Here is a 26,166-nt window from a genome sequence, read left to right on the forward strand (position 1 = left end):
ATGGTCTGTAGGCAGCTGGGCTGTGGCTGGGCCATGTCAGCCCCAGGAAATTCCCAGTTTGGTCAAGGCTCAAGGCCAATTGTCTTGGACAATGTGCACTGCTCAAGGCATGAGTCCTACCCGTGGAGCTGCCCCCACAATGGCTGAACTCACACAACTGTGGCCATGGGGAGGATGCCAGTGTCATCTGTTCAGGTGGGAAACAAATATTCCTGGCTCTCTCTTGAACTGGTCTTTGATGGGAACAAACACACTGCATACTACAAGGCCCACATCCAACCCTCTCTGAGATATCCTGTGCCTCCTAAGGTTTCCTGGAGATAGCAGGCAACTGATATACAATAAGAAAGAAAGGGTAGAGTATGTTCTCCTCCCCTATTAAGCTAACAGAGAAGGACCAATATGACTTTGCAGCAACAATGGCATGGTGGGTGAAAGGAACCATTCACTATTCAGTGGACAGAAAAATTGAGCCATTATTCCTTCTCAGTGGAATTATTACTCAGTACACCACCAATTTCCCAGGACGATCTTTCTCAAGGCACACATCTTGTGTGTGGTTGGAAAACGAACCACCTTCACCCCTTTGTGGTCAAATTATGTTGGGCCATCAGTGAGGCAAACTCAGAGAACAGGATTGCTGTCCAAACTGTGCATTTGGGCAGGCAGTGAATAGCAGTTGGAAGTGGGGAAGGTGCAGGGAATGACTGCTCAGTAGTACATAGAATGCTGAAGAACCACATATGACTAAGGGACCTGAGCTTGACCCCTGCAGAAAGCCCAAGAGACCTTGTAAAGATTGAGAGCATTGCACCTGGGCTGGTGGAATTGGAGTCTTCCTAGAATAACTGCCCAGACTCATTCTTGCTGTTCCCATGCTGAATGAACACAATGATATGGCAGCCTGTTGCAGGCAGGGTGGTGGCATTCTGCTTGCTGAAAAGTCAGCCCTCAGACCTAGCAAGGCAGGCAATGGCAATGGGACATAGGGTGGGGCTCCCAGAGGATGGAGAGATTCATCGAGGGCCCTGGCTCTGTCTAACTGAGGGAACGTGAAGTCATCAGCTCTGTATGCATAGTCTCATAATCTTCCAGCTTGATCCAGTTGGGGCACCGGTCACTTTGTGTCTAACCTCAAGTTTCTTTCTCACAGCTACTCACACCCAGTCCACAAGCCAGCCAGGTGAGTCCTTATGACCGTACTTGGAATGTTCCTTTTCTTCATCCCCCCCCCCCATGCCTCTTCTACCCATTCTGGGAGAACCACTGTTCTTCAGAGAACCTATGTTTACGCTTTGTCCCCCACCCCCATCATAGAGTTCCCAACAGGTGGTTCTTAACCAGACCTGGGATTCTAAAGTCCCATCTGTCTATCAATCCATGATGTTTCATCCAGTCCTTTCAGGCTGTCCCAGGAGACAGCTGCCTGCAGGTTCAGGGAACTGGCCCTGCGTTACATGAATTTCAGCTGTAAGGCAATCTTGGCTGATATGATGAGTGGGAGAGTGGACACGGATGACGATTAACCTCCTCTGAAGGGACAGCAGGCTGGATTCTCTTCATCACTCACTGCTTTCAGCAACCTCAGATTCATCAGGGTCACATATATCCAAAGTGGCAGGGACAGTGCCCAGGGGATAGGAGTGTAATAACTGATGGCAAGTTTCAGGTACCAAGATAACTGACTGGTTTCAAGTCAACCCACCATGCTCCTGACTCTTTTTGCCCAAGCTTCAGAGTGTGGGAAACTGCTCAGACTACATGCCTCAGAGCAGGGAGGTGGCAAAGGATTTGTAAGGGAGAAAAGAACATGCTAGGCTTAGAGACTGATGTGGATGGACCAGGTTGTGCTCTTGCATGGCCTTGATCCCAAGAGAGCTGGCTGAGCAGGAGGCTTGTGTATCACAAATAGAAGCAAGGTGGCAGGCTGCAATGTGCATTGTCAGCTGCCTGCCAAAAACTATTTTAAAATACTGCTTTCCATGATGTCTAACTCTGGCCTTTCCCTTTGTCATCACTTCCAGGCACCTGGCTCCCCAACTCCACACCTGTAACACCAAATATAGGTAAATGATCCCCTTGACTCATTCTTCTTCTAGATAAAGTTTGGGTTTGGAAGTGACAGGAGGAGTCGCAGGGTGTGCCCTTCATTATTTTTGTCCCTGTGTGTGTGTGTTTGGTGGTAGAAAGAGGTGTCTCTCACACCCTAGGTCTGATCTTAGGGGGCTGGCCACCTGACTCAGGGGAATCATGGGATGAAGTTCAGTGAAGAGTCTCCAGCAGGGAGTTAATGTAATACTTAGAGCCCTCACAAGTCCTGCTGTGACCTTGCTCATGGCTCCCACGCTATGGAGTGGGGCCTCAGGAAGAGGGGGGCAACATGACGGTACTGCTCCTTTCGTGCCAAGTTGCCATCAAGTCCTGGGGCTTTTTCCAGAAAACATCAGGGCTCCTCAGAAGCCAAAAAGCTGCCCAACAGAGCAGTGGTCTTGGCTTGCAACCAGTAGTTATGGGGCTCGATCCTGAGCAGGCCCAGTGGGGTTTGGGGTTATCTTCCTACTCACCTCGATTGAATCATAAGGTGCTTCCCTGCATCAGAATATCCTAAGGCCTAGGATGTATAGGATGTTTCCACTATTTCCCTGTGAGGAAGATTAAACTCTAGGCATGTTCAAAGGTGAATGATGCCCAGGGCACTTTGGCCATGAGCAAGCCCCTGAGTCTGGAATATGCCTTACACCTATGACCAGAAGAGAGACATGGACAGTGGGTTTTGTTCTTTGTCTTGCTAGGGAGTGAGGCAGGTTTGGCCCTGAGGCTGGTGAATGGAGGTGACCGGTGTCAGGGCCGCGTGGAGGTCCTGTACCAAGGCTCCTGGGGCACCGTGTGTGATGATGATTGGGACACCAATGACGCCAACGTGGTGTGCAGGCAACTGGGCTGTGGCTGGGCCATGTCGGCCCCGGGAAGTGCCCGCTTTGGTCAGGGCTCAGGGCCCATTGTCCTGGACAACGTGCGCTGCTCTGGGCATGAGTCCGACCTGTGGCGCTGCCCCCACAACGGCTGGAACTCGCACAACTGTGGCCATGGTGAGGACGCCAGTGTCATCTGCTCAGGTGAGCCTCTCATCATTCGGTGTTTGTCTTTTGGGGGTAGGGGTAGGGAAGAGAGACCTCACATTCTGATCAGCTCATTGGAAGCTACTTATACCATCCTTGTCTTCCTCAAGTCTCCTGAACTCTCCACTGGAATCAGTATTAGCTTTTTCAGGCTGCCAGGTGTGGAGATGGTAAATTAGGAGAAGAACCAAACTGCAAGTCTCCATGAAACAATTACGGGCCTCCTGCAACGCTGCATCAGGCAGCGAAAGATCCTCCTGCAAAATGGAGGACTCTCATGGGGATCCCGGCTAGGATTACAGAGTTTGTATGTGTGTGCCTATGGTGGCCCTGGGCTTGGGGTCCTGAGTCCCTGACTGCATCTCCCACCCGAGAAATGTGATGCCTGGTCCGTGCACTGGATTGTGCTGCGAAGGACAGCTGCTTTTGCCATTCCTGCCAGGCAAACCTTGTCATGACTCCTGCTTAGGCCTGAAAGATCAGCCATTGCCTTTTGGTGGAAGCTGGGCTCCTTGCACTTGCCTCTGCAGCAGGCTGACAAAAGCTCTACAGAGATGATCTTTTTTGCTTCAATATGGTCATGACATGTAGACATGAAGCTAATCACCTTACTATTGGATATAATATTTGTGGTCTTCCTGGTCTTTTTACAAGGAGCATCCTTCCGGGGTGTGGGTGGATTATGCCCTGCTCTTCATGGCAGGGGACAAGTTTCAAAGGTTGTGACCTCCTCAGGTCCTCTACCTTTGTGTCCAGTCATATCAGTTCTGTGCACTGTGTCTCATGTACTTTTGTTTTCACAGCTGCCCAGTCTCAGCCGACGATCACACCAGGTGAGTTCTGCTGCCTCTTGTCTCCTGAGTATCTCAGTCAGGGTACTGCCTACCTGGGGATCCAGTCAGTAGTTTCAGTGGAGAACAGTGGACTGTTTCTGCCACCTGGGCCTTCCCTGACCATTCTCAATATGTGGACACTTCCAGTCGAGCCCACAACGCATGGACCGTCCTTACTGGCTCAGTGAAATAAGAGTCCTCTGGGTTCACGGTCCTAAGACTTTAGGTGACAGACAAGGCTGTCTCGGGAACATTTCTGCTGGATTGCATTGTCTGGACCAAACGCTCCATGTGTTGGGAGAATAGAGATGTTTTCACGTCCTACTCCCCACGTGGAGCCTACGCGATGCATTTCCCAACAACAGTGTCATGATAGCACGGCAGTTACCATTGTACCTGGCACCACCTCGTTGCCGTTGTGGTGGACATTCGACTGTGGGATTTTGGCTCTTGGCAGGCTCTTAGCAGAGACCCCTTTCTCCTCTATCCGGCAGAACTCCCCAGATATCACCACCATTGGTCCCACCTAATAGTCACTTGAGCCAACCTTGACTGACTCCACCTGCCTTCTAATTCTGCTTTTTGTTTCTGTCTCTCTCTCTGTCTCTCCAGACTGGTGGTATACAAGTCCTTCCTACGGTAAGCATCCTTGATTTCCTGCCGAAATATTATCGTCAACACCGTAACCAACTGGCGTGGGTAAAATTCCTAAATGTGGGTTCGGCTTCCGCCCTAACCACCGTAGTCAGTGTGGGGCGTTCTGTTTCCCCACAAGAGTTATGATTTCCTGCCACCTACCGGTTGTGGGATCTACTAGTCAGGATGCTTTTGTTCGCAAGTGACCGGAACCCAGCTCCACCTGTCTTATGCTAGGAGAGAGTCAGTGTCTCCCATAATGAGGACATTAGTGGTGGGTGGGTCTAGCTTCAGGAACAACGGGATGTACAAGTCCCAGGACCGGCTGCTCACAGTGTTTGTCTTAGCACCATTTTCTCTTATGTGCTCGGGCTCACTATGGCTGTGCTTTGTGCACATGAGGGGCCGATGCCAGCGCCAGGTCCCCATGCCACCAGGAGAAGGACTCTGTTTGTCACCCATTCTCTGGCTGACATGTGCTGGGAGACCTCTGATACCTGCTTGGGAAGAGATGAGTCACCGGAACCATGTGCATGGGCTCTGATTCCCGGGTCAGGGTCCCCATGGCCACCGTCCTATTCCTCAGGAGACAGGGACAAGATGTGATACTAGGGCCTCCTTGACCCTCGTGGACAGGGGTCTTGGCCACTTGACTTCATAGGACCGATGGCGTCTGTACCTACAACTCAGGGCAAGCGGTTTCCGACCGAAAGAGGCTCTTCCCTGTCAGAGCTTTGTTCTGTCCCAAGTGCTCTCTGCTGAATGCTGCCCACATTTGCCCAGTCCAGGCACAGAGGCTTGCCTCTCCCAGGGGTGTCAGGCCATGTCGCGCTCTACTCTGGAGCTGTCCTCCGGTTTCGGGTCCAGTTCTGTGCTGACAGTGCAGTGTCCGTGGAGCAACTGAGAGGGCCTGGATTGCCCTCAGAGCCTGGTAGCTTGTCTTCCGTAGGGACCGTAGGGCTATCTGCTCCTGCTTCTTTCAGTCCTACAGTAGGACGGGGATGATGGTCTGTGTGACTCGGGACTGTAGCAAATGGCCAAATAGTGCTTGCTTTCTGCTCTTTGGGTCTCTGGGCATAACCGCTACCCCACAATTCTCCAGCCTAAGGTCTGGAGTCCGGAGTTTTTAGGATAGTCGGAGCGGTGCCACCATCACAGTATCTACTTCCAGAATTGTTCATGCCCCCGATGAAGATTCCATGCCGTTACCATTCACACCCAATCCCATTTCTCTCTGGTCATCACCTGTCTGCCTTCTATCAATATGGATTTATTTACTCTGGCATTTTCGTATGAATGGATTCGTGCTTATGTGGCCTTTTGTGGCTGGCTTCTTTCAATGGCAGACTCTCTCAAGGTTCACCATGATGGCACACGTACACAGTGGCACCATGAATCCCTAGCCTTTTTTTTTTTTTTTTAAGCCATGCATCGGTTGAAGGCCATGTCGATTAATTTTATCGTTGACTCATTTGAATAGCCTTTCCATGACTGCTGTGTACAATTTTGATATTTGAACAGCCGTTTACAGATCTCCTGGGTATATACCTAGGGGTGGAACGTGGGGGTCAAGTGATGACGTTATGTTTCTTACTTGTGGAAGCACTGAACTGTTTGCCACAGTAGCCACGCCAACGTAGGGTGCCAGTAGCAGTGTCTGGAAGTTGTGCTTTCTCTACATCCTCAGCGACACGACTTCTTCTGTCACTTTCATTGTAGTCATCTCTCTGTGGATAGGATTTGCCTTTTCCTAATGGCTGCGGAAGCGGTCGTCTTCTCATGGGTTTGTTGCGTGTGTCCATCTTCTTTGGAGACCAGAGGTCTCATTGAACACATGCCTGAAAGAATGAGAACCAGACAATGGTCATGCCCCAGCCCAGCTCACAGGGTGCAAAGGGCTGGTGAGCCCGATCACTCATGAGGTGTGCTGTCGTGTTGAACCTGGCAGATGACCTTCCTGCCGGCAGACCGAATGCTGCCATGTTGTGTTTCTTTTCTGCCACCCACAGGTCCGGGCTGCTGTAGGTGTGCACAGCTCAGAGTCAGTGATCGTTAGTCCTGCCCACTGGTATGATATTCAGAGGGCTCACGGACTGTTTCAGATTGAGTACAAGCTCGGGGCTTAAGAGCGACACGAGTCAGTGGTCAGCATGAAGGAACCTTCACAAGAACCCTCAGGCCCAGTCGTAGGGCGCACGATATAGGACGGTCAGGGGAAGGTGGAGTCTGCAAGCACTAGGTCTAGGACAGTTTCTTGATGGTGGCTGGGTAGGAACTGTGGGCTTGATGTAGGCGCTTGGGTTGGTCATCGAGGTAGGGAGGCAGGCGGCTGGCTTTCACCCTTCGCCCCTGCTTCCCATGACCAGTCAGCAATCCCAGTGCTGACATTGTGGGCCACCAAACTGCGCACATGCGTAAACCGCATGACCCTCCAGGGTATCTGAATAGCCCCTCAATGATGAATAATGGCGAGCAAGCGTCAGAGAGTCCTGTGCTGGGCTACCTTAACCTGCATGCAGAAGTCATGGTCCCTGAAGTAGTTCTTGTCCACTGAGACCCTGGGGCTTTTCCTCGAGGGAGGAGGAGAAAGATAATTTTCCTGTCTCCTGCTAGGGAACGAGACAGGTTTGTCCCTGAGGCTGGTGAATGGAAGTGACCAGTGTCAGGGCCGCGTGGAGGTCCTGTACCGAGGCTCCTGGGGCACCGTGTGTGACGACAGCTGGGACACCAATGACGCCGACGTGGTGTGCAGGCAGCTGAGCTGTGGCTGGGCCGTGTCGGCCCCGGGAAGTGCCCGCTTTGGTGAGGGCTCAGGGCCCATTGTCCTGGACGACGTGCGCTGCTCCGGGCAAGAGTCCTACCTGTGGCGCTGCCCCCACAACGGCTGGAACTCGCACAACTGTCGCCATGGGGAGGACGCCAGTGTCATCTGCTCAGGTGAACTTCAAAACTCTCATGGCAAATACTGAGAACCGACACACTCCTTTCTCCAGGGTCCCCACCCGACCTCTCCTGGATATCTGTGTCTCTAGGTCTCCTGGGCGCAGCTGTCCCCTGGAGTGCCACAGAGGTGGACCACAGGGGCAGCTGCCCTCTTTCTGTGGACAGAAATTGCTTGGGATTATCAGTGACACTGTGGGTGACAAGGTGCATTCACCATTCGGTGGGCAGGCAAAATGACCCCCTGCTCGTCAGCTGGATCATCTGCTCAGTCCACACCTGATTTCCTAGGGCCCTGTTCTCAAGGTGCACCTTTTGGGAATGTGGTTGAAAGATGAGCCACCTTCACTCCTTTGTGGCCCTCTGCTTCTGGGTCCTCCATGAAGCCAACCTAGAGAGCAGGATTGCAGTCTAGATTGCGCATCTGGGGCGACAGTGATAGTAGTGGAGAAGGGGATCGATGTAGGGAATGGCTGGTGAGTGGTACATGGAACACTGATGAGCCACCTGGGACCCCGGGGCCTGAGCTTGGCCCCCTGCAGAAAGCCTGTGAAACCTTGTCAAGGCTGAGCGCATGGCACCTGGGGTGAGAGGCTTGGGATCTTCGTAGCATAACTGTCCAGCCCATTCTAGCTACGTCCACGTGGCGTGGATGCAGTGGTTCTGAGGGTGTTCGTGGGCCTGCTGGTGGCATTCCGTCTGCCGGAAAGCCAGTCCTCAGGCCCAGCAAGGCAAGCAATGGCAGTGGGACGTAGGGTGGGGCTCCCAGAGGACTGAGAGATTCGTGGAGGGCCCTTGCTGTGTCTGCCCAAGGACACGTGGAGTCATCTGCTTGTGAGATTAGGCTGATTTCTTCAACCTTTGATCCAGTTGGAGCACCTGTGTGCTTTTGTGTCTGCCTTGAGGTTGTTTTCTACTACAGCTGTTCACCCCAGTCTACAGTTCGCCCGGGTGAGTCTCAGGTGACCCCACTGGGAATGTGTCTTTTCATGGTTCCCATCCTTCTTCTCAGCGCTCAGGGAGAAGCACCGCTCTTGGTCGAAATTATGGGTATCCCGTGTTTCTGCTTGTCAGTTTGTCACCACGGTGGTTCTTAAAGAGACCTGGAGCTCTAAGAGGCCCGTCTGACCATCAGCCCAGGAGGTTTCATCTAGTTGTTTCAGGCTGTCCCAGGAGACGGCTGCGTGCAGGTTCAGGGACCTGGCCTCTGTGTTTGGATTTCAGCTGGGCTGTAATGCAATCTGGGCCGACACGTTGGGTGGAACAAGGGACACGGATGACCACTGCCCTTCTCCTGAAGGGACCTCAGAGCATGCTGGATTCTCTCCGTCGCTCGCTGTTTGGAACGCCCTCAGATTCATCTGTGTCCCGTGCATACATCCAAAGCAGTTGGACAGTGCCCTGGGGGTGAAAGTGTAGCAAGTGATGGTGTGTTACAGGCACTAGGATATCTGACTCATTTCGGGTTGACCCAGCACCACTCAGGCATGCATACCTCAGGGTGGGTAGGATGCAAAGGCCCTCTGAGGGAGACAATGACATGCCAGGTTTCGAGATGGGTGTGGACGGACCGGGTGGTCCTCCTGCAGAGCCTTCATCCCAACAGGGCTGGCCGAGCAACAGGCCTGTGCAGCAAGGCGACAATTGCAGGTGTCAGTGGTCAAGAGGCCCGCCACACACTCTTTTCGAAGACTCCTTCCCGAGATGTCTACCTCTCGCTCTTCCCTCTGTCACGGCTTCTGGGTACCTGGCCCCCCTGTCTACCCACCTATAAGACCAGCAAGGAGTAAATATTCGTACCCAAGTCCCTGGCTCACTCTCCTTCTACATAAAGTTTGGTTATGGAAGTCACAGGAGGAGCCTCGGGGTGTGTCTTTGCTCTCTTTGCCCCTCTGTGTGTGTCGGGTAGCAGAAAGAGGTGACTCTCAGATCCCAGGTCTGACGCTCTGCGGATAGCCCCCTGACTCCAGTGGGATCGATGTTCAGTGCTGACCATTCTGCAGGAGGTTAATGGAATGCTTGGAGGTCTGTCCAATCTCCTGAGACCTCTCTCATGGCTCGCAGGCCGTGGAGCGTAGCCTTCGGAAGAAGGGGGCCCATGTGCTAGTGTTCCCACCTTTCTTGCCACGTTGCAAGCAGGTCCTGGGGCTCTGCCCGAACCCAGGCAGGACCCTACAGAAGCCAACAAGCTGCCCAAGAGGGCAGTGGTCTCGGCCTGACAGCGATGGCTGGAAGATGCCCTCGCGAGCATGCCCAGCGTGGATGGGGGTTGTGTTCCCACTCACATGCATTGCGTCATAGCGTCCTTTGCCGCAACGTGGCATCCTTTGGACAGGTCTGTGTAGGTGTCTCAGCTCTCAGGGTGCATGGGCTGAAGATTAAGCTCTTGGCATGTTCAAAAGGGAAAGGTGCCCGGGGAAGACTGGCCGTGAGCAAGCTTTTGAGTCTGGACCAAGCCTTAAGCCTTTGGCCAGAAGATAGACATGGACAGTGGGTTTTGTTCTTTGTCTTGCTAGGGAACGAGGCAGGTTTGTCCCTGAGGCTGGTGAATGGAGGTGACCGGTGTCAGGGCCGCGTGGAAGTCCTGTACCGAGGCTCCTGGGGCACCGTGTGTGACGACGACTGGGACATCAATGACGCCAACGTGGTGTGCAGGCAGCTGGGCTGTGGCTGGGCCGTGTCGGCCCCGGGAAGTGCCCGCTTTGGTCAGGGCTCAGGGCCCATTGTCCTGGACAACGTGCGCTGCTCCGGGCAAGAGTCCTACCTGTGGCGCTGCCCCCACAACGGCTGGAACTCGCACAACTGTGGCCATGGTGAGGACGCCAGTGTCATCTGTTCAGGTGAGCCTCTTGTCGCTGGGAGTTTCTCTTGCTGTCGGGTAGGGAAGAGAGACGTCATGTTCTGATCAGATCGTTGGAAGCTCTTTATACCATCCCTGTCTTCCTCACGTCTCCTCTACTCTCCTCCAGTGTCAGCGTCAGTGTCAGTGTCAGTTTTTGTCAGGCTGCCAGGTGTGGAGATGGCAAAGTAGGACACGTGCCAAACTGCCAGTCCCCGCGAAGCCGTTACTGGCCCTCCTGCAACATTGCAGGTGGCGGCGAGTGATCAGCCTGCTGAATGGGGGTCTCTCGCGGGGAGCCCAGGGCTAGGATCGCAGACCAACCTGTGTGTGTGTGGCTACGGCCGCCGCGGGTTTGGGGTCCTGAGCCCCTGACTGCATGTCCCCCTCTGGAGGGGTGATGCCCGGCCCGTGCGGCGGGTCTGTGGTGCGATGGGCCAGCTGCTTCTGCAATGACTGCCAGACAAACCTTGTCATGAGCCCTGCCTAGGCCTGAAAGTTCAGCCGTGGCATGTTGGCGGGGGCTGGACTCCTCGGTGTTGCTGCCATGGTGAGCAGCTGAAAGCTCAAGGCACACGTTGGGTTTGTGTCAACTCGCTCACCACTCGTAGCCATGGAGCCCATCACCTTGACATGGGAAATCATGTTCTTGGTGTGCCTGGCCCTTTGAAGAGGGTCGTCCTTCCAGGGTGTGGATGTCACGGGCCCTACCCTCCGTGGCTGGGGACCAGCATCGATGGCATCTGACCCGCTCAGATCCTTCCCCCTTGCGTCCGGTTGGGGCAGCTCTGTGCGGTGTCTCACGTGCTCTTGTCTCTTCACAGCTGCCCAGTCCCAGCCCACGACCACACCAGGTGAGTTCTGCTGCCTCTTGACTCGTGAGCATCTGTCTCCTCTTGTAAGCCAGCCCTGGCCCCAAACTCTACTTCTAAGGGGGACTCTGGAGCTTTTCTCTCTCCTGGGCCTTCCCTGGTCCCTCTCAGTTATGTAGACACTTCCAGTTGAGCTGACAACACACGGACTGTCCTTACTGGCTCAGTGAAATAAGAGTCCTCTGGGTACACAGTCCTCACTAAGACTTAGGTGACAGACAGGCTGTCTCGGGAACATTTCTGCTGGATTGCATTGTCTGGACCAAACGCTCCATGTGTTGGGAGAATAGAGATGTTTTCACGTCCTACTCCCCACGTGGAGCCTACGCGATGCATTTCCCAACAACAGTGTCATGATAGCACGGCAGTTACCATTGTACCTGGCACCACCTCGTTGCCGTTGTGGTGGACATTCGACTGTGGGATTTTGGCTCTTGGCAGGCTCTTAGCAGAGACCCCTTTCTCCTCTATCCGGCAGAACTCCCCAGATATCACCACCATTGGTCCCACCTAATAGTCACTTGAGCCAACCTTGACTGACTCCACCTGCCTTCTAATTCTACTTTTTGTTTCTGTCTCTCTCTCTGTCTCTCCAGACTGGTGGTATACAAGTCCTTCCTACGGTAAGCATCCTTGATTTCCTGCCGAAATATTATCGTCAACACCGTAACCAACTGGCGTGGGTAAAATTCCTAAATGTGGGTTCGGCTTCCGCCCTAACCACCGTAGTCAGTGTGGGGCGTTCTGTTTCCCCACAAGAATTATGATTTCCTGCCACCTACCGGTTGTGGGATCTACTAGTCAGGATGCTTTTGTTCGCAAGTGACCGGAACCCAGCTCCACCTGTCTTATGCTAGGAGAGAGTCAGTGTCTCCCATAATGAGGACATTAGTGGTGGGTGGGTCTAGCTTCAGGAACAACGGGATGTACAAGTCCCAGGACCGGCTGCTCACAGTGTTTGTCTTAGCACCATTTTCTCTTATGTGCTCGGGCTCACTATGGCTGTGCTTTGTGCACATGAGGGGCCGATGCCAGCGCCAGGTCCCCATGCCACCAGGAGAAGGACTCTGTTTGTCACCCATTCTCTGGCTGACATGTGCTGGGAGACCTCTGATACCTGCTTGGGAAGAGATGAGTCACCGGAACCATGTGCATGGGCTCTGATTCCCGGGTCAGGGTCCCCATGGCCACCGTCCTATTCCTCAGGAGACAGGGACAAGATGTGATACTAGGGCCTCCTTGACCCTCGTGGACAGGGGTCTTGGCCACTTGACTTCATAGGACCGATGGCGTCTGTACCTACAACTCAGGGCAAGCGGTTTCCGACCGAAAGAGGCTCTTCCCTGTCAGAGCTTTGTTCTGTCCCAAGTGCTCTCTGCTGAATGCTGCCCACATTTGCCCAGTCCAGGCACAGAGGCTTGCCTCTCCCAGGGGTGTCAGGCCATGTCGCGCTCTACTCTGGAGCTGTCCTCCGGTTTCGGGTCCAGTTCTGTGCTGACAGTGCAGTGTCCGTGGAGCAACTGAGAGGGCCTGGATTGCCCTCAGAGCCCGGTAGCTCGTCTTCCGTAGGGACCGTAGGGCTATCTGCTCCTGCTTCTTTCAGTCCTACAGTAGGACGGGGATGATGGTCTGTGTGACTCGGGACTGTAGCAAATGGCCAAATAGTGCTTGCTTTCTGCTCTTTGGGTCTCTGGGCATAACCGCTACCCCACAATTCTCCAGCCTAAGGTCTGGAGTCCGGAGTTTTTAGGATAGTCGGAGCGGTGCCACCATCACAGTATCTACTTCCAGAATTGTTCATGCCCCCGATGAAGATTCCATGCCGTTACCATTCACACCCAATCCCATTTCTCTCTGGTCATCACCTGTCTGCCTTCTATCAATATGGATTTATTTACTCTGGCATTTTCGTATGAATGGATTCGTGCTTATGTGGCCTTTTGTGGCTGGCTTCTTTCAATGGCAGACTCTCTCAAGGTTCACCATGATGGCACACGTACACAGTGGCACCATGAATCCCTAGCCTTTTTTTTTTTTTTTTAAGCCATGCATCGGTTGAAGGCCATGTCGATTAATTTTATCGTTGACTCATTTGAATAGCCTTTCCATGACTGCTGTGTACAATTTTGATATTTGAACAGCCGTTTACAGATCTCCTGGGTATATACCTAGGGGTGGAACGTGGGGGTCAAGTGATGACGTTATGTTTCTTACTTGTGGAAGCACTGAACTGTTTGCCACAGTAGCCACGCCAACGTAGGGTGCCAGTAGCAGTGTCTGGAAGTTGTGCTTTCTCTACATCCTCAGCGACACGACTTCTTCTGTCACTTTCATTGTAGTCATCTCTCTGTGGATAGGATTTGCCTTTTCCTAATGGCTGCGGAAGCGGTCGTCTTCTCATGGGTTTGTTGCGTGTGTCCATCTTCTTTGGAGACCAGAGGTCTCATTGAACACATGCCTGAAAGAATGAGAACCAGACAATGGTCATGCCCCAGCCCAGCTCACAGGGTGCAAAGGGCTGGTGAGCCCGATCACTCATGAGGTGTGCTGTCGTGTTGAACCTGGCAGATGACCTTCCTGCCGGCAGACCGAATGCTGCCATGTTGTGTTTCTTTTCTGCCACCCACAGGTCCGGGCTGCTGTAGGTGTGCACAGCTCAGAGTCAGTGATCGTTAGTCCTGCCCACTGGTATGATATTCAGAGGGCTCACGGACTGTTTCAGATTGAGTACAAGCTCGGGGCTTAAGAGCGACACGAGTCAGTGGTCAGCATGAAGGAACCTTCACAAGAACCCTCAGGCCCAGTCGTAGGGCGCACGATATAGGACGGTCAGGGGAAGGTGGAGTCTGCAAGCACTAGGTCTAGGACAGTTTCTTGATGGTGGCTGGGTAGGAACTGTGGGCTTGATGTAGGCGCTTGGGTTGGTCATCGAGGTAGGGAGGCAGGCGGCTGGCTTTCACCCTTCGCCCCTGCTTCCCATGACCAGTCAGCAATCCCAATGCTGACATTGTGGGCCACCAAACTGCGCACATGCGTAAACCGCATGACCCTCCAGGGTATCTGAATAGCCCCTCAATGATGAATAATGGCGAGCAAGCGTCAGAGAGTCCTGTGCTGGGCTACCTTAACCTGCATGCAGAAGTCATGGTCCCTGAAGTAGTTCTTGTCCACTGAGACCCTGGGGCTTTTCCTCGAGGGAGGAGGAGAAAGATAATTTTCCTGTCTCCTGCTAGGGAACGAGACAGGTTTGTCCCTGAGGCTGGTGAATGGAAGTGACCAGTGTCAGGGCCGCGTGGAGGTCCTGTACCGAGGCTCCTGGGGCACCGTGTGTGACGACAGCTGGGACACCAATGACGCCGACGTGGTGTGCAGGCAGCTGAGCTGTGGCTGGGCCGTGTCGGCCCCGGGAAGTGCCCGCTTTGGTGAGGGCTCAGGGCCCATTGTCCTGGACGACGTGCGCTGCTCCGGGCAAGAGTCCTACCTGTGGCGCTGCCCCCACAACGGCTGGAACTCGCACAACTGTCGCCATGGGGAGGACGCCAGTGTCATCTGCTCAGGTGAACTTCAAAACTCTCATGGCAAATACTGAGAACCGACACACTCCTTTCTCCAGGGTCCCCACCCGACCTCTCCTGGATATCTGTGTCTCTAGGTCTCCTGGGCGCAGCTGTCCCCTGGAGTGCCACAGAGGTGGACCACAGGGGCAGCTGCCCTCTTTCTGTGGACAGAAATTGCTTGGGATTATCAGTGACACTGTGGGTGACAAGGTGCATTCACCATTCGGTGGGCAGGCAAAATGACCCCCTGCTCGTCAGCTGGATCATCTGCTCAGTCCACACCTGATTTCCTAGGGCCCTGTTCTCAAGGTGCACCTTTTGGGAATGTGGTTGAAAGATGAGCCACCTTCACTCCTTTGTGGCCCTCTGCTTCTGGGTCCTCCATGAAGCCAACCTAGAGAGCAGGATTGCAGTCTAGATTGCGCATCTGGGGCGACAGTGATAGTAGTGGAGAAGGGGATCGATGTAGGGAATGGCTGGTGAGTGGTACATGGAACACTGATGAGCCACCTGGGACCCCGGGGCCTGAGCTTGGCCCCCTGCAGAAAGCCTGTGAAACCTTGTCAAGGCTGAGCGCATGGCACCTGGGGTGAGAGGCTTGGGATCTTCGTAGCATAACTGTCCAGCCCATTCTAGCTACGTCCACGTGGCGTGGATGCAGTGGTTCTGAGGGTGTTCGTGGGCCTGCTGGTGGCATTCCGTCTGCCGGAAAGCCAGTCCTCAGGCCCAGCAAGGCAAGCAATGGCAGTGGGACGTAGGGTGGGGCTCCCAGAGGACTGAGAGATTCGTGGAGGGCCCTTGCTGTGTCTGCCCAAGGACACGTGGAGTCATCTGCTTGTGAGATTAGGCTGATTTCTTCAACCTTTGATCCAGTTGGAGCACCTGTGTGCTTTTGTGTCTGCCTTGAGGTTGTTTTCTACTACAGCTGTTCACCCCAGTCTACAGTTCGCCCGGGTGAGTCTCAGGTGACCCCACTGGGAATGTGTCTTTTCATGGTTCCCATCCTTCTTCTCAGCGCTCAGGGAGAAGCACCGCTCTTGGTCGAAATTATGGGTATCCCGTGTTTCTGCTTGTCAGTTTGTCACCACGGTGGTTCTTAAAGAGACCTGGAGCTCTAAGAGGCCCGTCTGGCCATCAGCCCAGGAGGTTTCATCTAGTTGTTTCAGGCTGTCCCAGGAGACGGCTGCGTGCAGGTTCAGGGACCTGGCCTCTGTGTTTGGATTTCAGCTGGGCTGTAATGCAATCTGGGCCGACACGTTGGGTGGAACAAGGGACACGGATGACCACTGCCCTTCTCCTGAAGGGACCTCAGAGCATGCTGGATTCTCTCCGTCGCTCGCTGTTTGGAACGCCCTCAGATTCATCTGTGTCCCGTGCATACATCCAAAGCAGTTGGACAGTGCCCTGGGGGTGAAAGTGTAGCAAGTGATGGTGTGTTACAGGCACTAGGATATCTGACTCATTTCGGGTTGACCCAGCACCACTCAGGCATGCATACCTCAGGGTGGGTAGGATGCAAAGGCCCTCTGAGGGAGACAATGACATGCCAGGTTTCGAGATGGGTGTGGACAGACCGGGTGGTCCTCCTGCAGAGCCTTCATCCCAACAGGGCTGGCCGAGCAACAGGCCTGTGCAGCAAGGCGACAATTGCAGGTGTCAGTGGTCAAGAGGCCCGCCACACACTCTTTTCGAAGACTCCTTCCCGAGATGTCTACCTCTCGCTCTTCCCTCTGTCACGGCTTCTGGGTACCTGGCCCCCCTGTCTACCCACCTATAAGACCAGCAAGGAGTAAATATTCGTACCCAAGTCCCTGGCTCACTCTCCTTCTACATAAAGTTTGGTTATGGAAGTCACAGGAGGAGCCTCGGGGTGTGTCTTTGCTCTCTTTGCCCCTCTGTGTGTGTCGGGTAGCAGAAAGAGGTGACTCTCAGATCCCAGGTCTGACGCTCTGCGGATAGCCCCCTGACTCCAGTGGGATCGATGTTCAGTGCTGACCATTCTGCAGGAGGTTAATGGAATGCTTGGAGGTCTGTCCAATCTCCTGAGACCTCTCTCATGGCTCGCAGGCCGTGGAGCGTAGCCTTCGGAAGAAGGGGGCCCATGTGCTAGTGTTCCCACCTTTCTTGCCACGTTGCAAGCAGGTCCTGGGGCTCTGCCCGAACCCAGGCAGGACCCTACAGAAGCCAACAAGCTGCCCAAGAGGGCAGTGGTCTCGGCCTGACAGCGATGGCTGGAAGATGCCCTCGCGAGCATGCCCAGCGTGGATGGGGGTTGTGTTCCCACTCACATGCATTGCGTCATAGCGTCCTTTGCCGCAACGTGGCATCCTTTGGACAGGTCTGTGTAGGTGTCTCAGCTCTCAGGGTGCATGGGCTGAAGATTAAGCTCTTGGCATGTTCAAAAGGGAAAGGTGCCCGGGGAAGACTGGCCGTGAGCAAGCTTTTGAGTCTGGACCAAGCCTTAAGCCTTTGGCCAGAAGATAGACATGGACAGTGGGTTTTGTTCTTTGTCTTGCTAGGGAACGAGGCAGGTTTGTCCCTGAGGCTGGTGAATGGAGGTGACCGGTGTCAGGGCCGCGTGGAAGTCCTGTACCGAGGCTCCTGGGGCACCGTGTGTGACGACGACTGGGACATCAATGACGCCAACGTGGTGTGCAGGCAGCTGGGCTGTGGCTGGGCCGTGTCGGCCCCGGGAAGTGCCCGCTTTGGTCAGGGCTCAGGGCCCATTGTCCTGGACAACGTGCGCTGCTCCGGGCAAGAGTCCTACCTGTGGCGCTGCCCCCACAACGGGTGGAACTCACACAACTGTGGCCATGGTGAGGACGCCAGTGTCATCTGTTCAGGTGAGCCTCTTGTCGTTGGGAGTTTCTCTTGCTGTTGGGTAGGGAAGAGGAACCTCCTGTCCTGAGCAGATCGTTGGAGGCTACTTATACCCTCCCTGTCTTCCTCATGTCTCCTCAACTCTCCTCCAGTGTCAGTATCAGTTTTTGTCAGGGTGCCATGTGTCTAGATGATAAATTAGGACAAGTGCCTATCCCCAAGTCCACATGATGCCATTCATTCCCTCCTGCAACACTGTAGCTGGCGGCGAAAGACCCGCCTGCTTGAGTTCTCTCATGGGCCTCCTATTATCAGGATTGCAGACCAGTATATGTGTTCCGACTGCTGCTCCAGGTTTGGGGTCCTTAGTCCCAGTATATGTCCCCCTCGAGAATTGTGATTCCAGATATACCTTGTCATCACCGCTGTTTAAGCCTGAATGATTGACATGCATTTTGGTGTTGTTGTATTCCTCTGTCTTGCTGCCATCGTGAGCCACTCAAAACTGAAGGCAGTTGATTGGTTTTGTGTCAACTTTGTCACCGCTTGTATACATGGAGCCAAGCACCTTGATCTGGGAAATCATGTTCTGTGTCTGCCTGGCCCTGTGAAGTTGGGCATCCTCCAGGGTGTGGGTATCACATGACCCACCCTCCATAGCTGGGGACTCACTTCCAAGGTGTCTACCTGCTTAGTTCCTTCCCCTCTGCATCCAGTTGTGCTAGGTTTGTGCACCCTTCTCATGTGCTGTTGTCTCTTCACAGCTGCCCAGTCCCAGCCCACGATCAGACCAGGTGAGTTCTGCTGCCTCTTGACTCTTACCCATCTCTCTCACCTTCCTCCTGTCCTAGGCCCAAGTTATAGCTACAAATAGGACTGTGGCATCTTTCTGACTCCCTGAACCTTCCCTTATCACTCTCTATCCTGTAGACAGTTCTGGTTGAATCCACAATCGATTTTCCTGTCTGGCTCGGTGGTCTAAGTGCACTCTAACTGCACAATCTTCACTCTATGCTTTTGGTGGCAGTCAATGGTCTCTTCCGGGGTCAGTTGTGTCTGAAAGCATCGTCTGGACCAAATTCTACAGGGATGGGAAAATAGGTATTTCATGTCATTATCCCACATGGAGCCTTCCCAAAGGAATGCCTTTCCTAAGAACATTCTGTCAGGAGTGCATGGCAGTTGTTATTGCAGATTGTACCACCTTGTTGCCATTGTCGTGAACATTCGAGGGCAGGAGTTTGGCTCATGGTAGGCTCTCCGCAGAGGCCACATTCTACTTCATCCAGCCGAACTCCTGAGACCCCACTGTCCTTGATTCTACTTACTGGTCATGTAGCTAACCTTGATCCTATACCCCTCCTTTCTGACTGCTTTGTTTGTTTTTTTTTTTCCAGATTGGTGGTATACGAGTTCTTTCTATGGTAAGCATCCTGGGTCCTGTCAAACCAGCAAACATGAAACAAATTAATCAACTGGCATTGGTGACATTTCTGAATGTTGGGTTCAGCCTCTGTTGCCCCCACCCTGTCCAGTATGGGGTTTTCCTTTCCCCACAAGAATTATGATTTCCACCACCCACGCTTTGTGGGAGCTACTAGTCAGGGCACTCTTGTTTACAAGTGATAGGAAACTACCTCAGCCTCTTTATGCTAGTAGAGAGTCAATGGCTCACATATTGAGGACAGTAGTGCAAGCTCTAGCTCAGGAAAACTGGATGTAAAAGTTATAGCACTGTCTTCCCCCCATTGTTTTTCTTACTTGCACTTTTTTATGTTTTACTTTTTTTTTTGAGAGACAGAAAGCTGGAGTGTGAGTGGAGGAGGGGCAGAGAGAGAGGGAAACACAGAATCTGAAGCAGGCTCCAGGCTCTTAGCTGTTAGCACAGAGCCCGACATGGGGCTCAAACCCACAAACTGTGAGATTGTGACCTGAGTCTAAGTTGGTTGCTTAACCAACTGAGTCACCCAGGTGCCCCCTTACTTGCACTTTCTTATGTGCATGGCTTCACCCTGGGTGCTTTCTGCATGTGGGGGGCAGTTGCCAGCCCTTGGTCTCTATGCCACCAGGTGAAAGACTCCATTTGTCCACATATCTCTGGTGACATGTCTTTGAAGGACTTGAGCACCTTCTTGGCAGCAGATAAGTCACCAGAACCATGTCCATGTGCTCTGATAGCCTGGTCAGGGTCCCCATGCCCACTTTCCTGTCCCTCAGGAGAGAGGGGCTGGATGTGATACTATGCTCTACTTAAACCTTATGGAACGAAGTCTTCACTGGTTTATACAATAGGAAGGATGGTTTCTGTACTTAAAGTTCAGGGCAAGAGATTTCTGACATGAAGAAAGACCTCCCCTGTTGCAGCTTTCCCCTCTGCCAGGTAGTCTATCCTGAATGCTGTCCATGCTTGTGTAGCCCGGCACAGAGCATTGCCTCTCCCTGGGGTTCAGCCCACATTGCACTTTGCTCTGGAGTTGGCCTCTAGCATAGGGTCCAGTTCTGTGCTGACAGTACAGGGTCTATGGGGCAACTTAGAGCGCCTGGATTTCCCCTAGACTCTGGTAGCTCGTCTTCCATAGGGACAGCAGGAGTCTCAGCTCCTGCTCATTTTAATTCTGCAGTAAACTCTGATTATGAGTTCTGTGACTCAAGACTATAGTAGATGGCCAAATAATTTTTGTTTTTCTGCTCTTTGGGTCTCTGGGCTATATCTACCACAAAACTTATCAATTTAAAGTGTAGAATCCTGAGCTTTTTAGTGTGCTCACCAAGTAGTACAACCATCACACTATCTAGTTCCAGAATTTTTCATCACCTCTGTTGGAAATCCCATGTCTTTAACCATTCACATCCCAAGTGCCTTTATAGCCTGGCCATCACCTCTGTGCCAATGGATTTGTTCACTCTGGACATTTCATATGAATGGAATCAGCCAATACATGGCCTTGTGTGACTGGCTTTTTTCAGGCAGTAGACTCTTCCATGGTTCACCATCGTGGTGCATGTATGCATTGTCAGGATGCATCCCTATCCTTTTTTCTATCCATTCATTTGTTGAAGGGCATGTTGATTGTTTCTCCCTTTGAGTATTTTGAGTAGTATTTCCATGTACTTCTGTGTACAATTTTCTTGTTTTAACACCTGTTTCCAGACCTTTTGTGTGTATATCTAGGTGTGGAATGGTTGGGTCAAATGATAATTTTATGTTTACTTTTTGTGGAAGTACTGAACTGTTTAACACAGAAGCAGCACCAATTTTGGGTAGGAGTAGCAGCATCTAAGGGTTTTGCTTTTTCTACATCCTCAGACTTCTTTTGGTCCTTTATTGTAGTCATCCTTGTGGGCAGGAGTTGCTATCTTTCTGTGGTTAGGATTTGTATTTTCCTAACGGCTAGAGAATTGGGCATTTCTTTCATGTGCTTGCTGCATGTGTCCATCTGCTTGGAGAGCATGGCCCCCATTTTATAAATGCCTGAAGGCCTGAGGACCACACCATGGTCAGTGCCAAAGCACATCTCATGGGATAGTGAGGGCAGGGTCCAGGTGAGCCTGAGGAATCATGATGTCTGGTCTCGTGCTGAATCTGGCAGATACCCTTCCTGCCAGCAGGCCTAATGCTACCATGTTTTGTTTCTTTTCTGCCACCCACAGGCCTGGGAAGCTCTAAGTATGCACAGCTGGGAATCAGTGATAGTTACTCCTGCTCACTGTCATGATATTCAGAGGGTTCATGGACTGTTAAAGATTCAGTACAACCTTCGGGCTTGAGGGTGACATGAGTTAGTGGTCAGCAGTAAAGGAACCTTCAGAAGAAGCCTCAGGCCCAGAGGTAGGGTCCATGATATATAGGACAGTCAGGTAAAGGTAGACACTCCAAATGCTAGGTCCTAAGACATCTCCTTGGTGGCGGCTGGGTAGGATCTCTGGGTTTGAAGTAAGTGCTTGGTTGGTTGCTGAGGTACTAGGTCATGCTGCTGGCTTTCACCTCGCCCCTGTATCCCATGACCTGGGTCAGCAATTGAAACGATGACATTGTGGGCAACCAATCAGTGAACATACATAAGTCATCTGACACTCAAGGGCACCTAAAGTAGCCCCTGGATGATGAATAATGATGAGCAAGCTTCAGGGAGTCCTGTTGCTGGGCAACCTTAACCTGATCCCAGAAGTCACAGTCCCTGTAGTAAGTCTTATCCACTCAGACCTCAGGAACTCTTCCTACAGTAACAAAAAAGAAGATAATTTTCCTGTCTCCTGCTAGGAAATGAATCAGGTTTGGCTCTGAGGCTGGTGAATGGAAGTGACCGGTGTCAGGGCCGCGTGGAGGTCCTGTACCGAGGCTCCTGGGGCACTGTGTGTGACGACGACTGGGACACCAATGACGCCAACGTGGTGTGCAGTCAGCTGGGCTGTGGCCGGGCCGTGTCGGCCCCGGGAAGTGCCCGCTTTGGTCAGGGCTCAGGGCCCATTGTCCTGGACAACGTGCGCTGCTCCGGGCAAGAGTCCTACCTGTGGCGCTGCCCCCACAACGGCTGGAACACGCACAACTGTGGCCACGGGGAGGATGCAGGTGTCATCTGCTTAGGTTGGTCTTCACAAAATTGGGACTGTATTTATTATTTGTAATTTTCTCTAGAAAAAACTCTTTTCTCTCACAGGTCTCTTAATCTTTCTGAAGTTCTCTAATGGCAGGCAGTTTCCTTCATATCTTGAAAGACACTGCATGACCAATCATCCCTGGTGTCCTTGAATTTTATGGGAGGACTGGAACATCTTCTCTAGCTGGGGCCATAGAGCAGAGCCACATATTAATGTGCATAAAGGTTGTAAGAACAAATTCTTGCAACACTTTTTTTGTGGAGACCTGCCTCGAAGCTTTTCATTTACCATTCAGCTCCTCTGCACCACTCCTAGAAAGTCTTTCTTAGTGATAAACGGGACAGGCACTCAGCAATTCTGTTTCTCAGAATCCTGAGTGGCTTCCTCCAGAATGTCCTTCACAGAGACTGATAAGGTATTTTCTTTTCTCACAGCCTCCCAGAGCACCTCTACTACCCCAGGTGAGTAGGCGCATCTCTGCACAGTGTGGGCCCCTCTCCTGAATTCTGCTCTAATATTTCTAGAAATAGGAGGAGAAGACCAGACTCTTCTCTCTGAGGACTCTGGGATATGTTGCAGTGACCAGCTGAGTCCCCAGGACCTTAGTTCTTACTTAGCTTAGCCTGAGGGCCCTTCTGGGGCCCCTGCCACTCTCTGCGGCCAGCGCTTGTTCAGAGAGGCTGCTGTGGAAGAGGTTTGGGACCCTCTGGTCATTTCAGATGAAATAATTGTTCGAGTCAGAACCTTGATCATTTGAGAAACACGACCCAGTACAACTTGTACAAGTGCTTGTCTGTTTCAAGAATCCCTTCACATCGAGAGAGCAATCTGCAAAGTGTGCCTTGCCCTACTGCAAAAATATTTGGTGCCATGTGTGTGGGGAAGTGTTACACACACTAGCCCACCCCAACCATTCCCAGTGTAAATGAGAAATGTCTGGGCTCTGAGAAGCCCTTTATTAAGCAAAAGAATTGAGCTTTCTCTACCAAATGAATGACCATGGAATTTAAACCTAAAAGCATTTCATTTCTTTCTATATTGGTGGTACCCACATACTACAACCACTGGGAGTAAGTATCACGTTCTTCCACCTGAGGGCATGGGGTTCTCATCCCCAGGCTTGGCTGTCCAGGCAGGAGATGCCTGTAAATGAACAGCCCAGTTCAACGTGCACACATAGCCTCCCTAGGTCTGCCCCACTGCACACCGCATCCAAACTACACACACAGCCTGCATCTACCTTCCACACCCTCAGCCCTTACGTCCCCCCTGCCAGGTAGATGATTTTTGTTTTCATAAGGAGATCTATTTCCCCTTCCTTTAAGGAAATGAAATAAGTGATTCTTCAAGGAATAGACTTAAAGGCTTTTATTTCTTGGAGGCTCTCCAAAGCTTTGAGAGAAGGGAGATGATAAATGGGTAATTTCACAAATAACCATGTTTTTACCAGTTTTCCCTTGTGATATGGCTATTGTTCAGTAGCTTTCCATCACTCTTGAGAAATTATATGGCCACTTGTTTATGTCATCGAATATTCTCTTTCCATCGTTTTAATGCCTGCATTGTATTTCATTACACAGTTATGATCACGAATTATTTAACTAATCCCCAATTGCTATTTATATTTCTTCATTATTATGAATGATCCTTGATGAAGAATATATATTTTTTTGAGAGAGAGCGTGCACAAGCAGGAAAGGAACAGAGAGAGAGCGAGAATCCCAAGTGGGCTCTACACTGTCAGTGCAGTCCCAAATGTGTGACTTGATCCCACAAACTGTGAGATCAAGACCTGAGCCGGAATCTAGAGTCGGACACTTAACTGACTGAGCCACCCAGGCACCTGAGTATCTAAATATTTTTAAATGGCCTATTAGACTGGCCAACGAAAGTTTGAATGCTAAATACTATTTGTCATTCTCTGCTAAGTAGTAATAGCTAATACTGTTGGGTGCTTCTTATGTGCCAGGAAATGCTCTGAGAGTTTTCACGTATTGTCTCATTTAATACTCCTAAGAATCTGATGACACAGATGTTATGATCACTCCCAGTTTTCAGATAAGGAAGCTGAGGCAGAGAGGTTAAGTGACTTGCTCAAGATCATGGAGCTGATAACAACAGAGTCAAGCTGCAAGCTCGGGCCTTCTGTGGCAGAAACCCTACTTTCGACCCCACTTTACACTGCTTCTTGTCAACTGGCAGGAGACCCTAGGGAATAAGTTCCTTTACACAGCGCTCTCCATGGGCCAACACTCCCACTCAGCCAGCGTTATCCTTGTAATCCCCTGAACAATGACAATCACAATCATCACTTTGTTGCTTTCTTGGCATTTTTGCTTCAAGGTGACTCATGCTCTCTCTGAAGCTTGGGTCACCTCTGGACAGAGAGTCACTTTTCTAGGCCCTTTGGGGGAGGTAGATCCTCAGATCAAGGTCCCTAATGTGAGGCAGCCCAGGACCAGGCCCAAGAGAGGAAAAACTGAGTCATGTTCTAAGGTCAGAGGACTCGTACCCAAAAGACAATTGCTTGTTGTAACACACCTGAAACCTGCCATGTTGGTGTGTCCCTCTCTCTCCTCTATAGGACCCTCTTCAAATTGTGGTGGCTTCTTATTCAATGCCAGCGGGACATTTTTCAGCCCATCTTACCCTGGATACTACCCCAACAATGCTGAGTGTGTCTGGGAAATAGAAGTGAACCCCGGCTATCGCATAAATCTGGGATTCAACAGTCTGCAGTGAGTAACAGCCAGGTCATCTGGTGAAGGATGGTCCTCCACGGTTTGGGCTGTGTGCGGGGCTGAGATGCTTTACACTCTCGGATGCCATGGACCACATGTCACATTGCTCTGATCCTACCATGAAGCATCTGGCAACATTGGGAATTCCTTTAATCTGATTGAGGAACAGCTCAAAGAATATTTTAGATTCAGTAACGTTGCCCGTGAAAGTCCAAACTATCTGTAAAAACAGGAGCGATAGAGATTTCAATGTTGACATGAATCCACTTTTTCATACAGGCTGGAGGTGAACAGCAATTGCAATTTCGATTATGTCGAAATCTCTGATGGACCGCTGAACAGCAGTAACTTGCTGGGGAAAATTTGTAATGGCACCAGGCAAATATTCACCTCTTCTTACAACCGAATGACCGTTCGATTTCGAAGTGACATCAGTATCCAAAGCACCGGCTTTTCTGCTTGGTATAACTCCTTTCCTCAAGGTGCGTTCGCACTAAACCCGATCGACCTGACCTTGGAGGCTCAGTGTGTTTATGTGGACCCTGCTTCTGGGTATCGTGGTTCCCACATGAAATCAAACATCCCTCCTCCTTGTCTCACAGTTGACTGGTAAACGAAGGCTAAGAGATGTAGGGAATGGGGGACACAGCCTGGTCTTGGGTTTGCCACGAAGTTCCCTGGAGACCTGGTGACTGACCTTACTGTGAACCAACATGTTCCCATCTGGAGGGTGAGGGGGTCTGAGCCCCTTCCAGCTTGATCTTGGAGACGTCTGTACTCTGATCAACCGCCTGGTGACTTTAGGAGTGAGAAAGGCCCATGGGTTATTTGGCCTGTGTGGTCTGTTGTGGGAGTGGCCATCATTTCTTATGCCGTGTGTCTTTCAGATGCCAGCCTGAGATTAGTCAGTTCAAATTCCTCCTATGGTGCCTGTGCCGGGCGTGTGGAAATTTACCACAATGGCATATGGGGGACGGTTTGTGATGACTCCTGGGACATTCAGGATGCCCAAGTGGTCTGCAGACAGCTGCGGTGTGGATATGCAGTGTCAGCCCTGGGAAATGCCCATTTTGGGCCCGGCTCTGGTCCCATCACCCTGGACGATGTGGTGTGCTCCGGGACAGAATCTACTCTCTGGCAGTGCCGGAACCGAGGCTGGTTCTCCCATGACTGTGCCCACCGGGAAGATGCCGGAGTCATTTGCTCAGGT

The 26,166-nt window shown here is 51.9% G+C and overlaps 1 protein-coding gene across 1 annotated transcript in view; it reads left to right on the forward strand.

Moving 5' to 3' along the window:
• Positions 1 to 26,166, forward strand: part of DMBT1 (deleted in malignant brain tumors 1) — a 53,700-nt gene that overhangs the window by 14,812 nt on the left and 12,722 nt on the right. Inside the window, exons 7-24 of the mRNA XM_047824686.1 lie at positions 1,154 to 1,183; positions 2,025 to 2,066; positions 2,793 to 3,116; positions 3,923 to 3,952; positions 4,565 to 4,591; positions 7,202 to 7,525; positions 10,045 to 10,368; positions 11,192 to 11,221; positions 11,836 to 11,862; positions 14,473 to 14,796; positions 17,316 to 17,639; positions 18,381 to 18,410; positions 19,014 to 19,040; positions 21,878 to 22,201; positions 22,650 to 22,676; positions 24,800 to 24,953; positions 25,236 to 25,438; positions 25,844 to 26,164. Coding sequence (XP_047680642.1) covers positions 1,154 to 1,183; positions 2,025 to 2,066; positions 2,793 to 3,116; positions 3,923 to 3,952; positions 4,565 to 4,591; positions 7,202 to 7,525; positions 10,045 to 10,368; positions 11,192 to 11,221; positions 11,836 to 11,862; positions 14,473 to 14,796; positions 17,316 to 17,639; positions 18,381 to 18,410; positions 19,014 to 19,040; positions 21,878 to 22,201; positions 22,650 to 22,676; positions 24,800 to 24,953; positions 25,236 to 25,438; positions 25,844 to 26,164 — 2,892 coding nt within the window. The remainder of the gene's footprint in view (positions 1 to 1,153; positions 1,184 to 2,024; positions 2,067 to 2,792; positions 3,117 to 3,922; positions 3,953 to 4,564; positions 4,592 to 7,201; positions 7,526 to 10,044; positions 10,369 to 11,191; positions 11,222 to 11,835; positions 11,863 to 14,472; positions 14,797 to 17,315; positions 17,640 to 18,380; positions 18,411 to 19,013; positions 19,041 to 21,877; positions 22,202 to 22,649; positions 22,677 to 24,799; positions 24,954 to 25,235; positions 25,439 to 25,843; positions 26,165 to 26,166) is intronic.

The sequence above is a fragment of the Prionailurus viverrinus genome, chromosome D2 (genome assembly GCF_022837055.1).
Source record: "Prionailurus viverrinus isolate Anna chromosome D2, UM_Priviv_1.0, whole genome shotgun sequence".
NCBI classification, from domain to species: domain Eukaryota; kingdom Metazoa; phylum Chordata; class Mammalia; order Carnivora; family Felidae; genus Prionailurus; species Prionailurus viverrinus.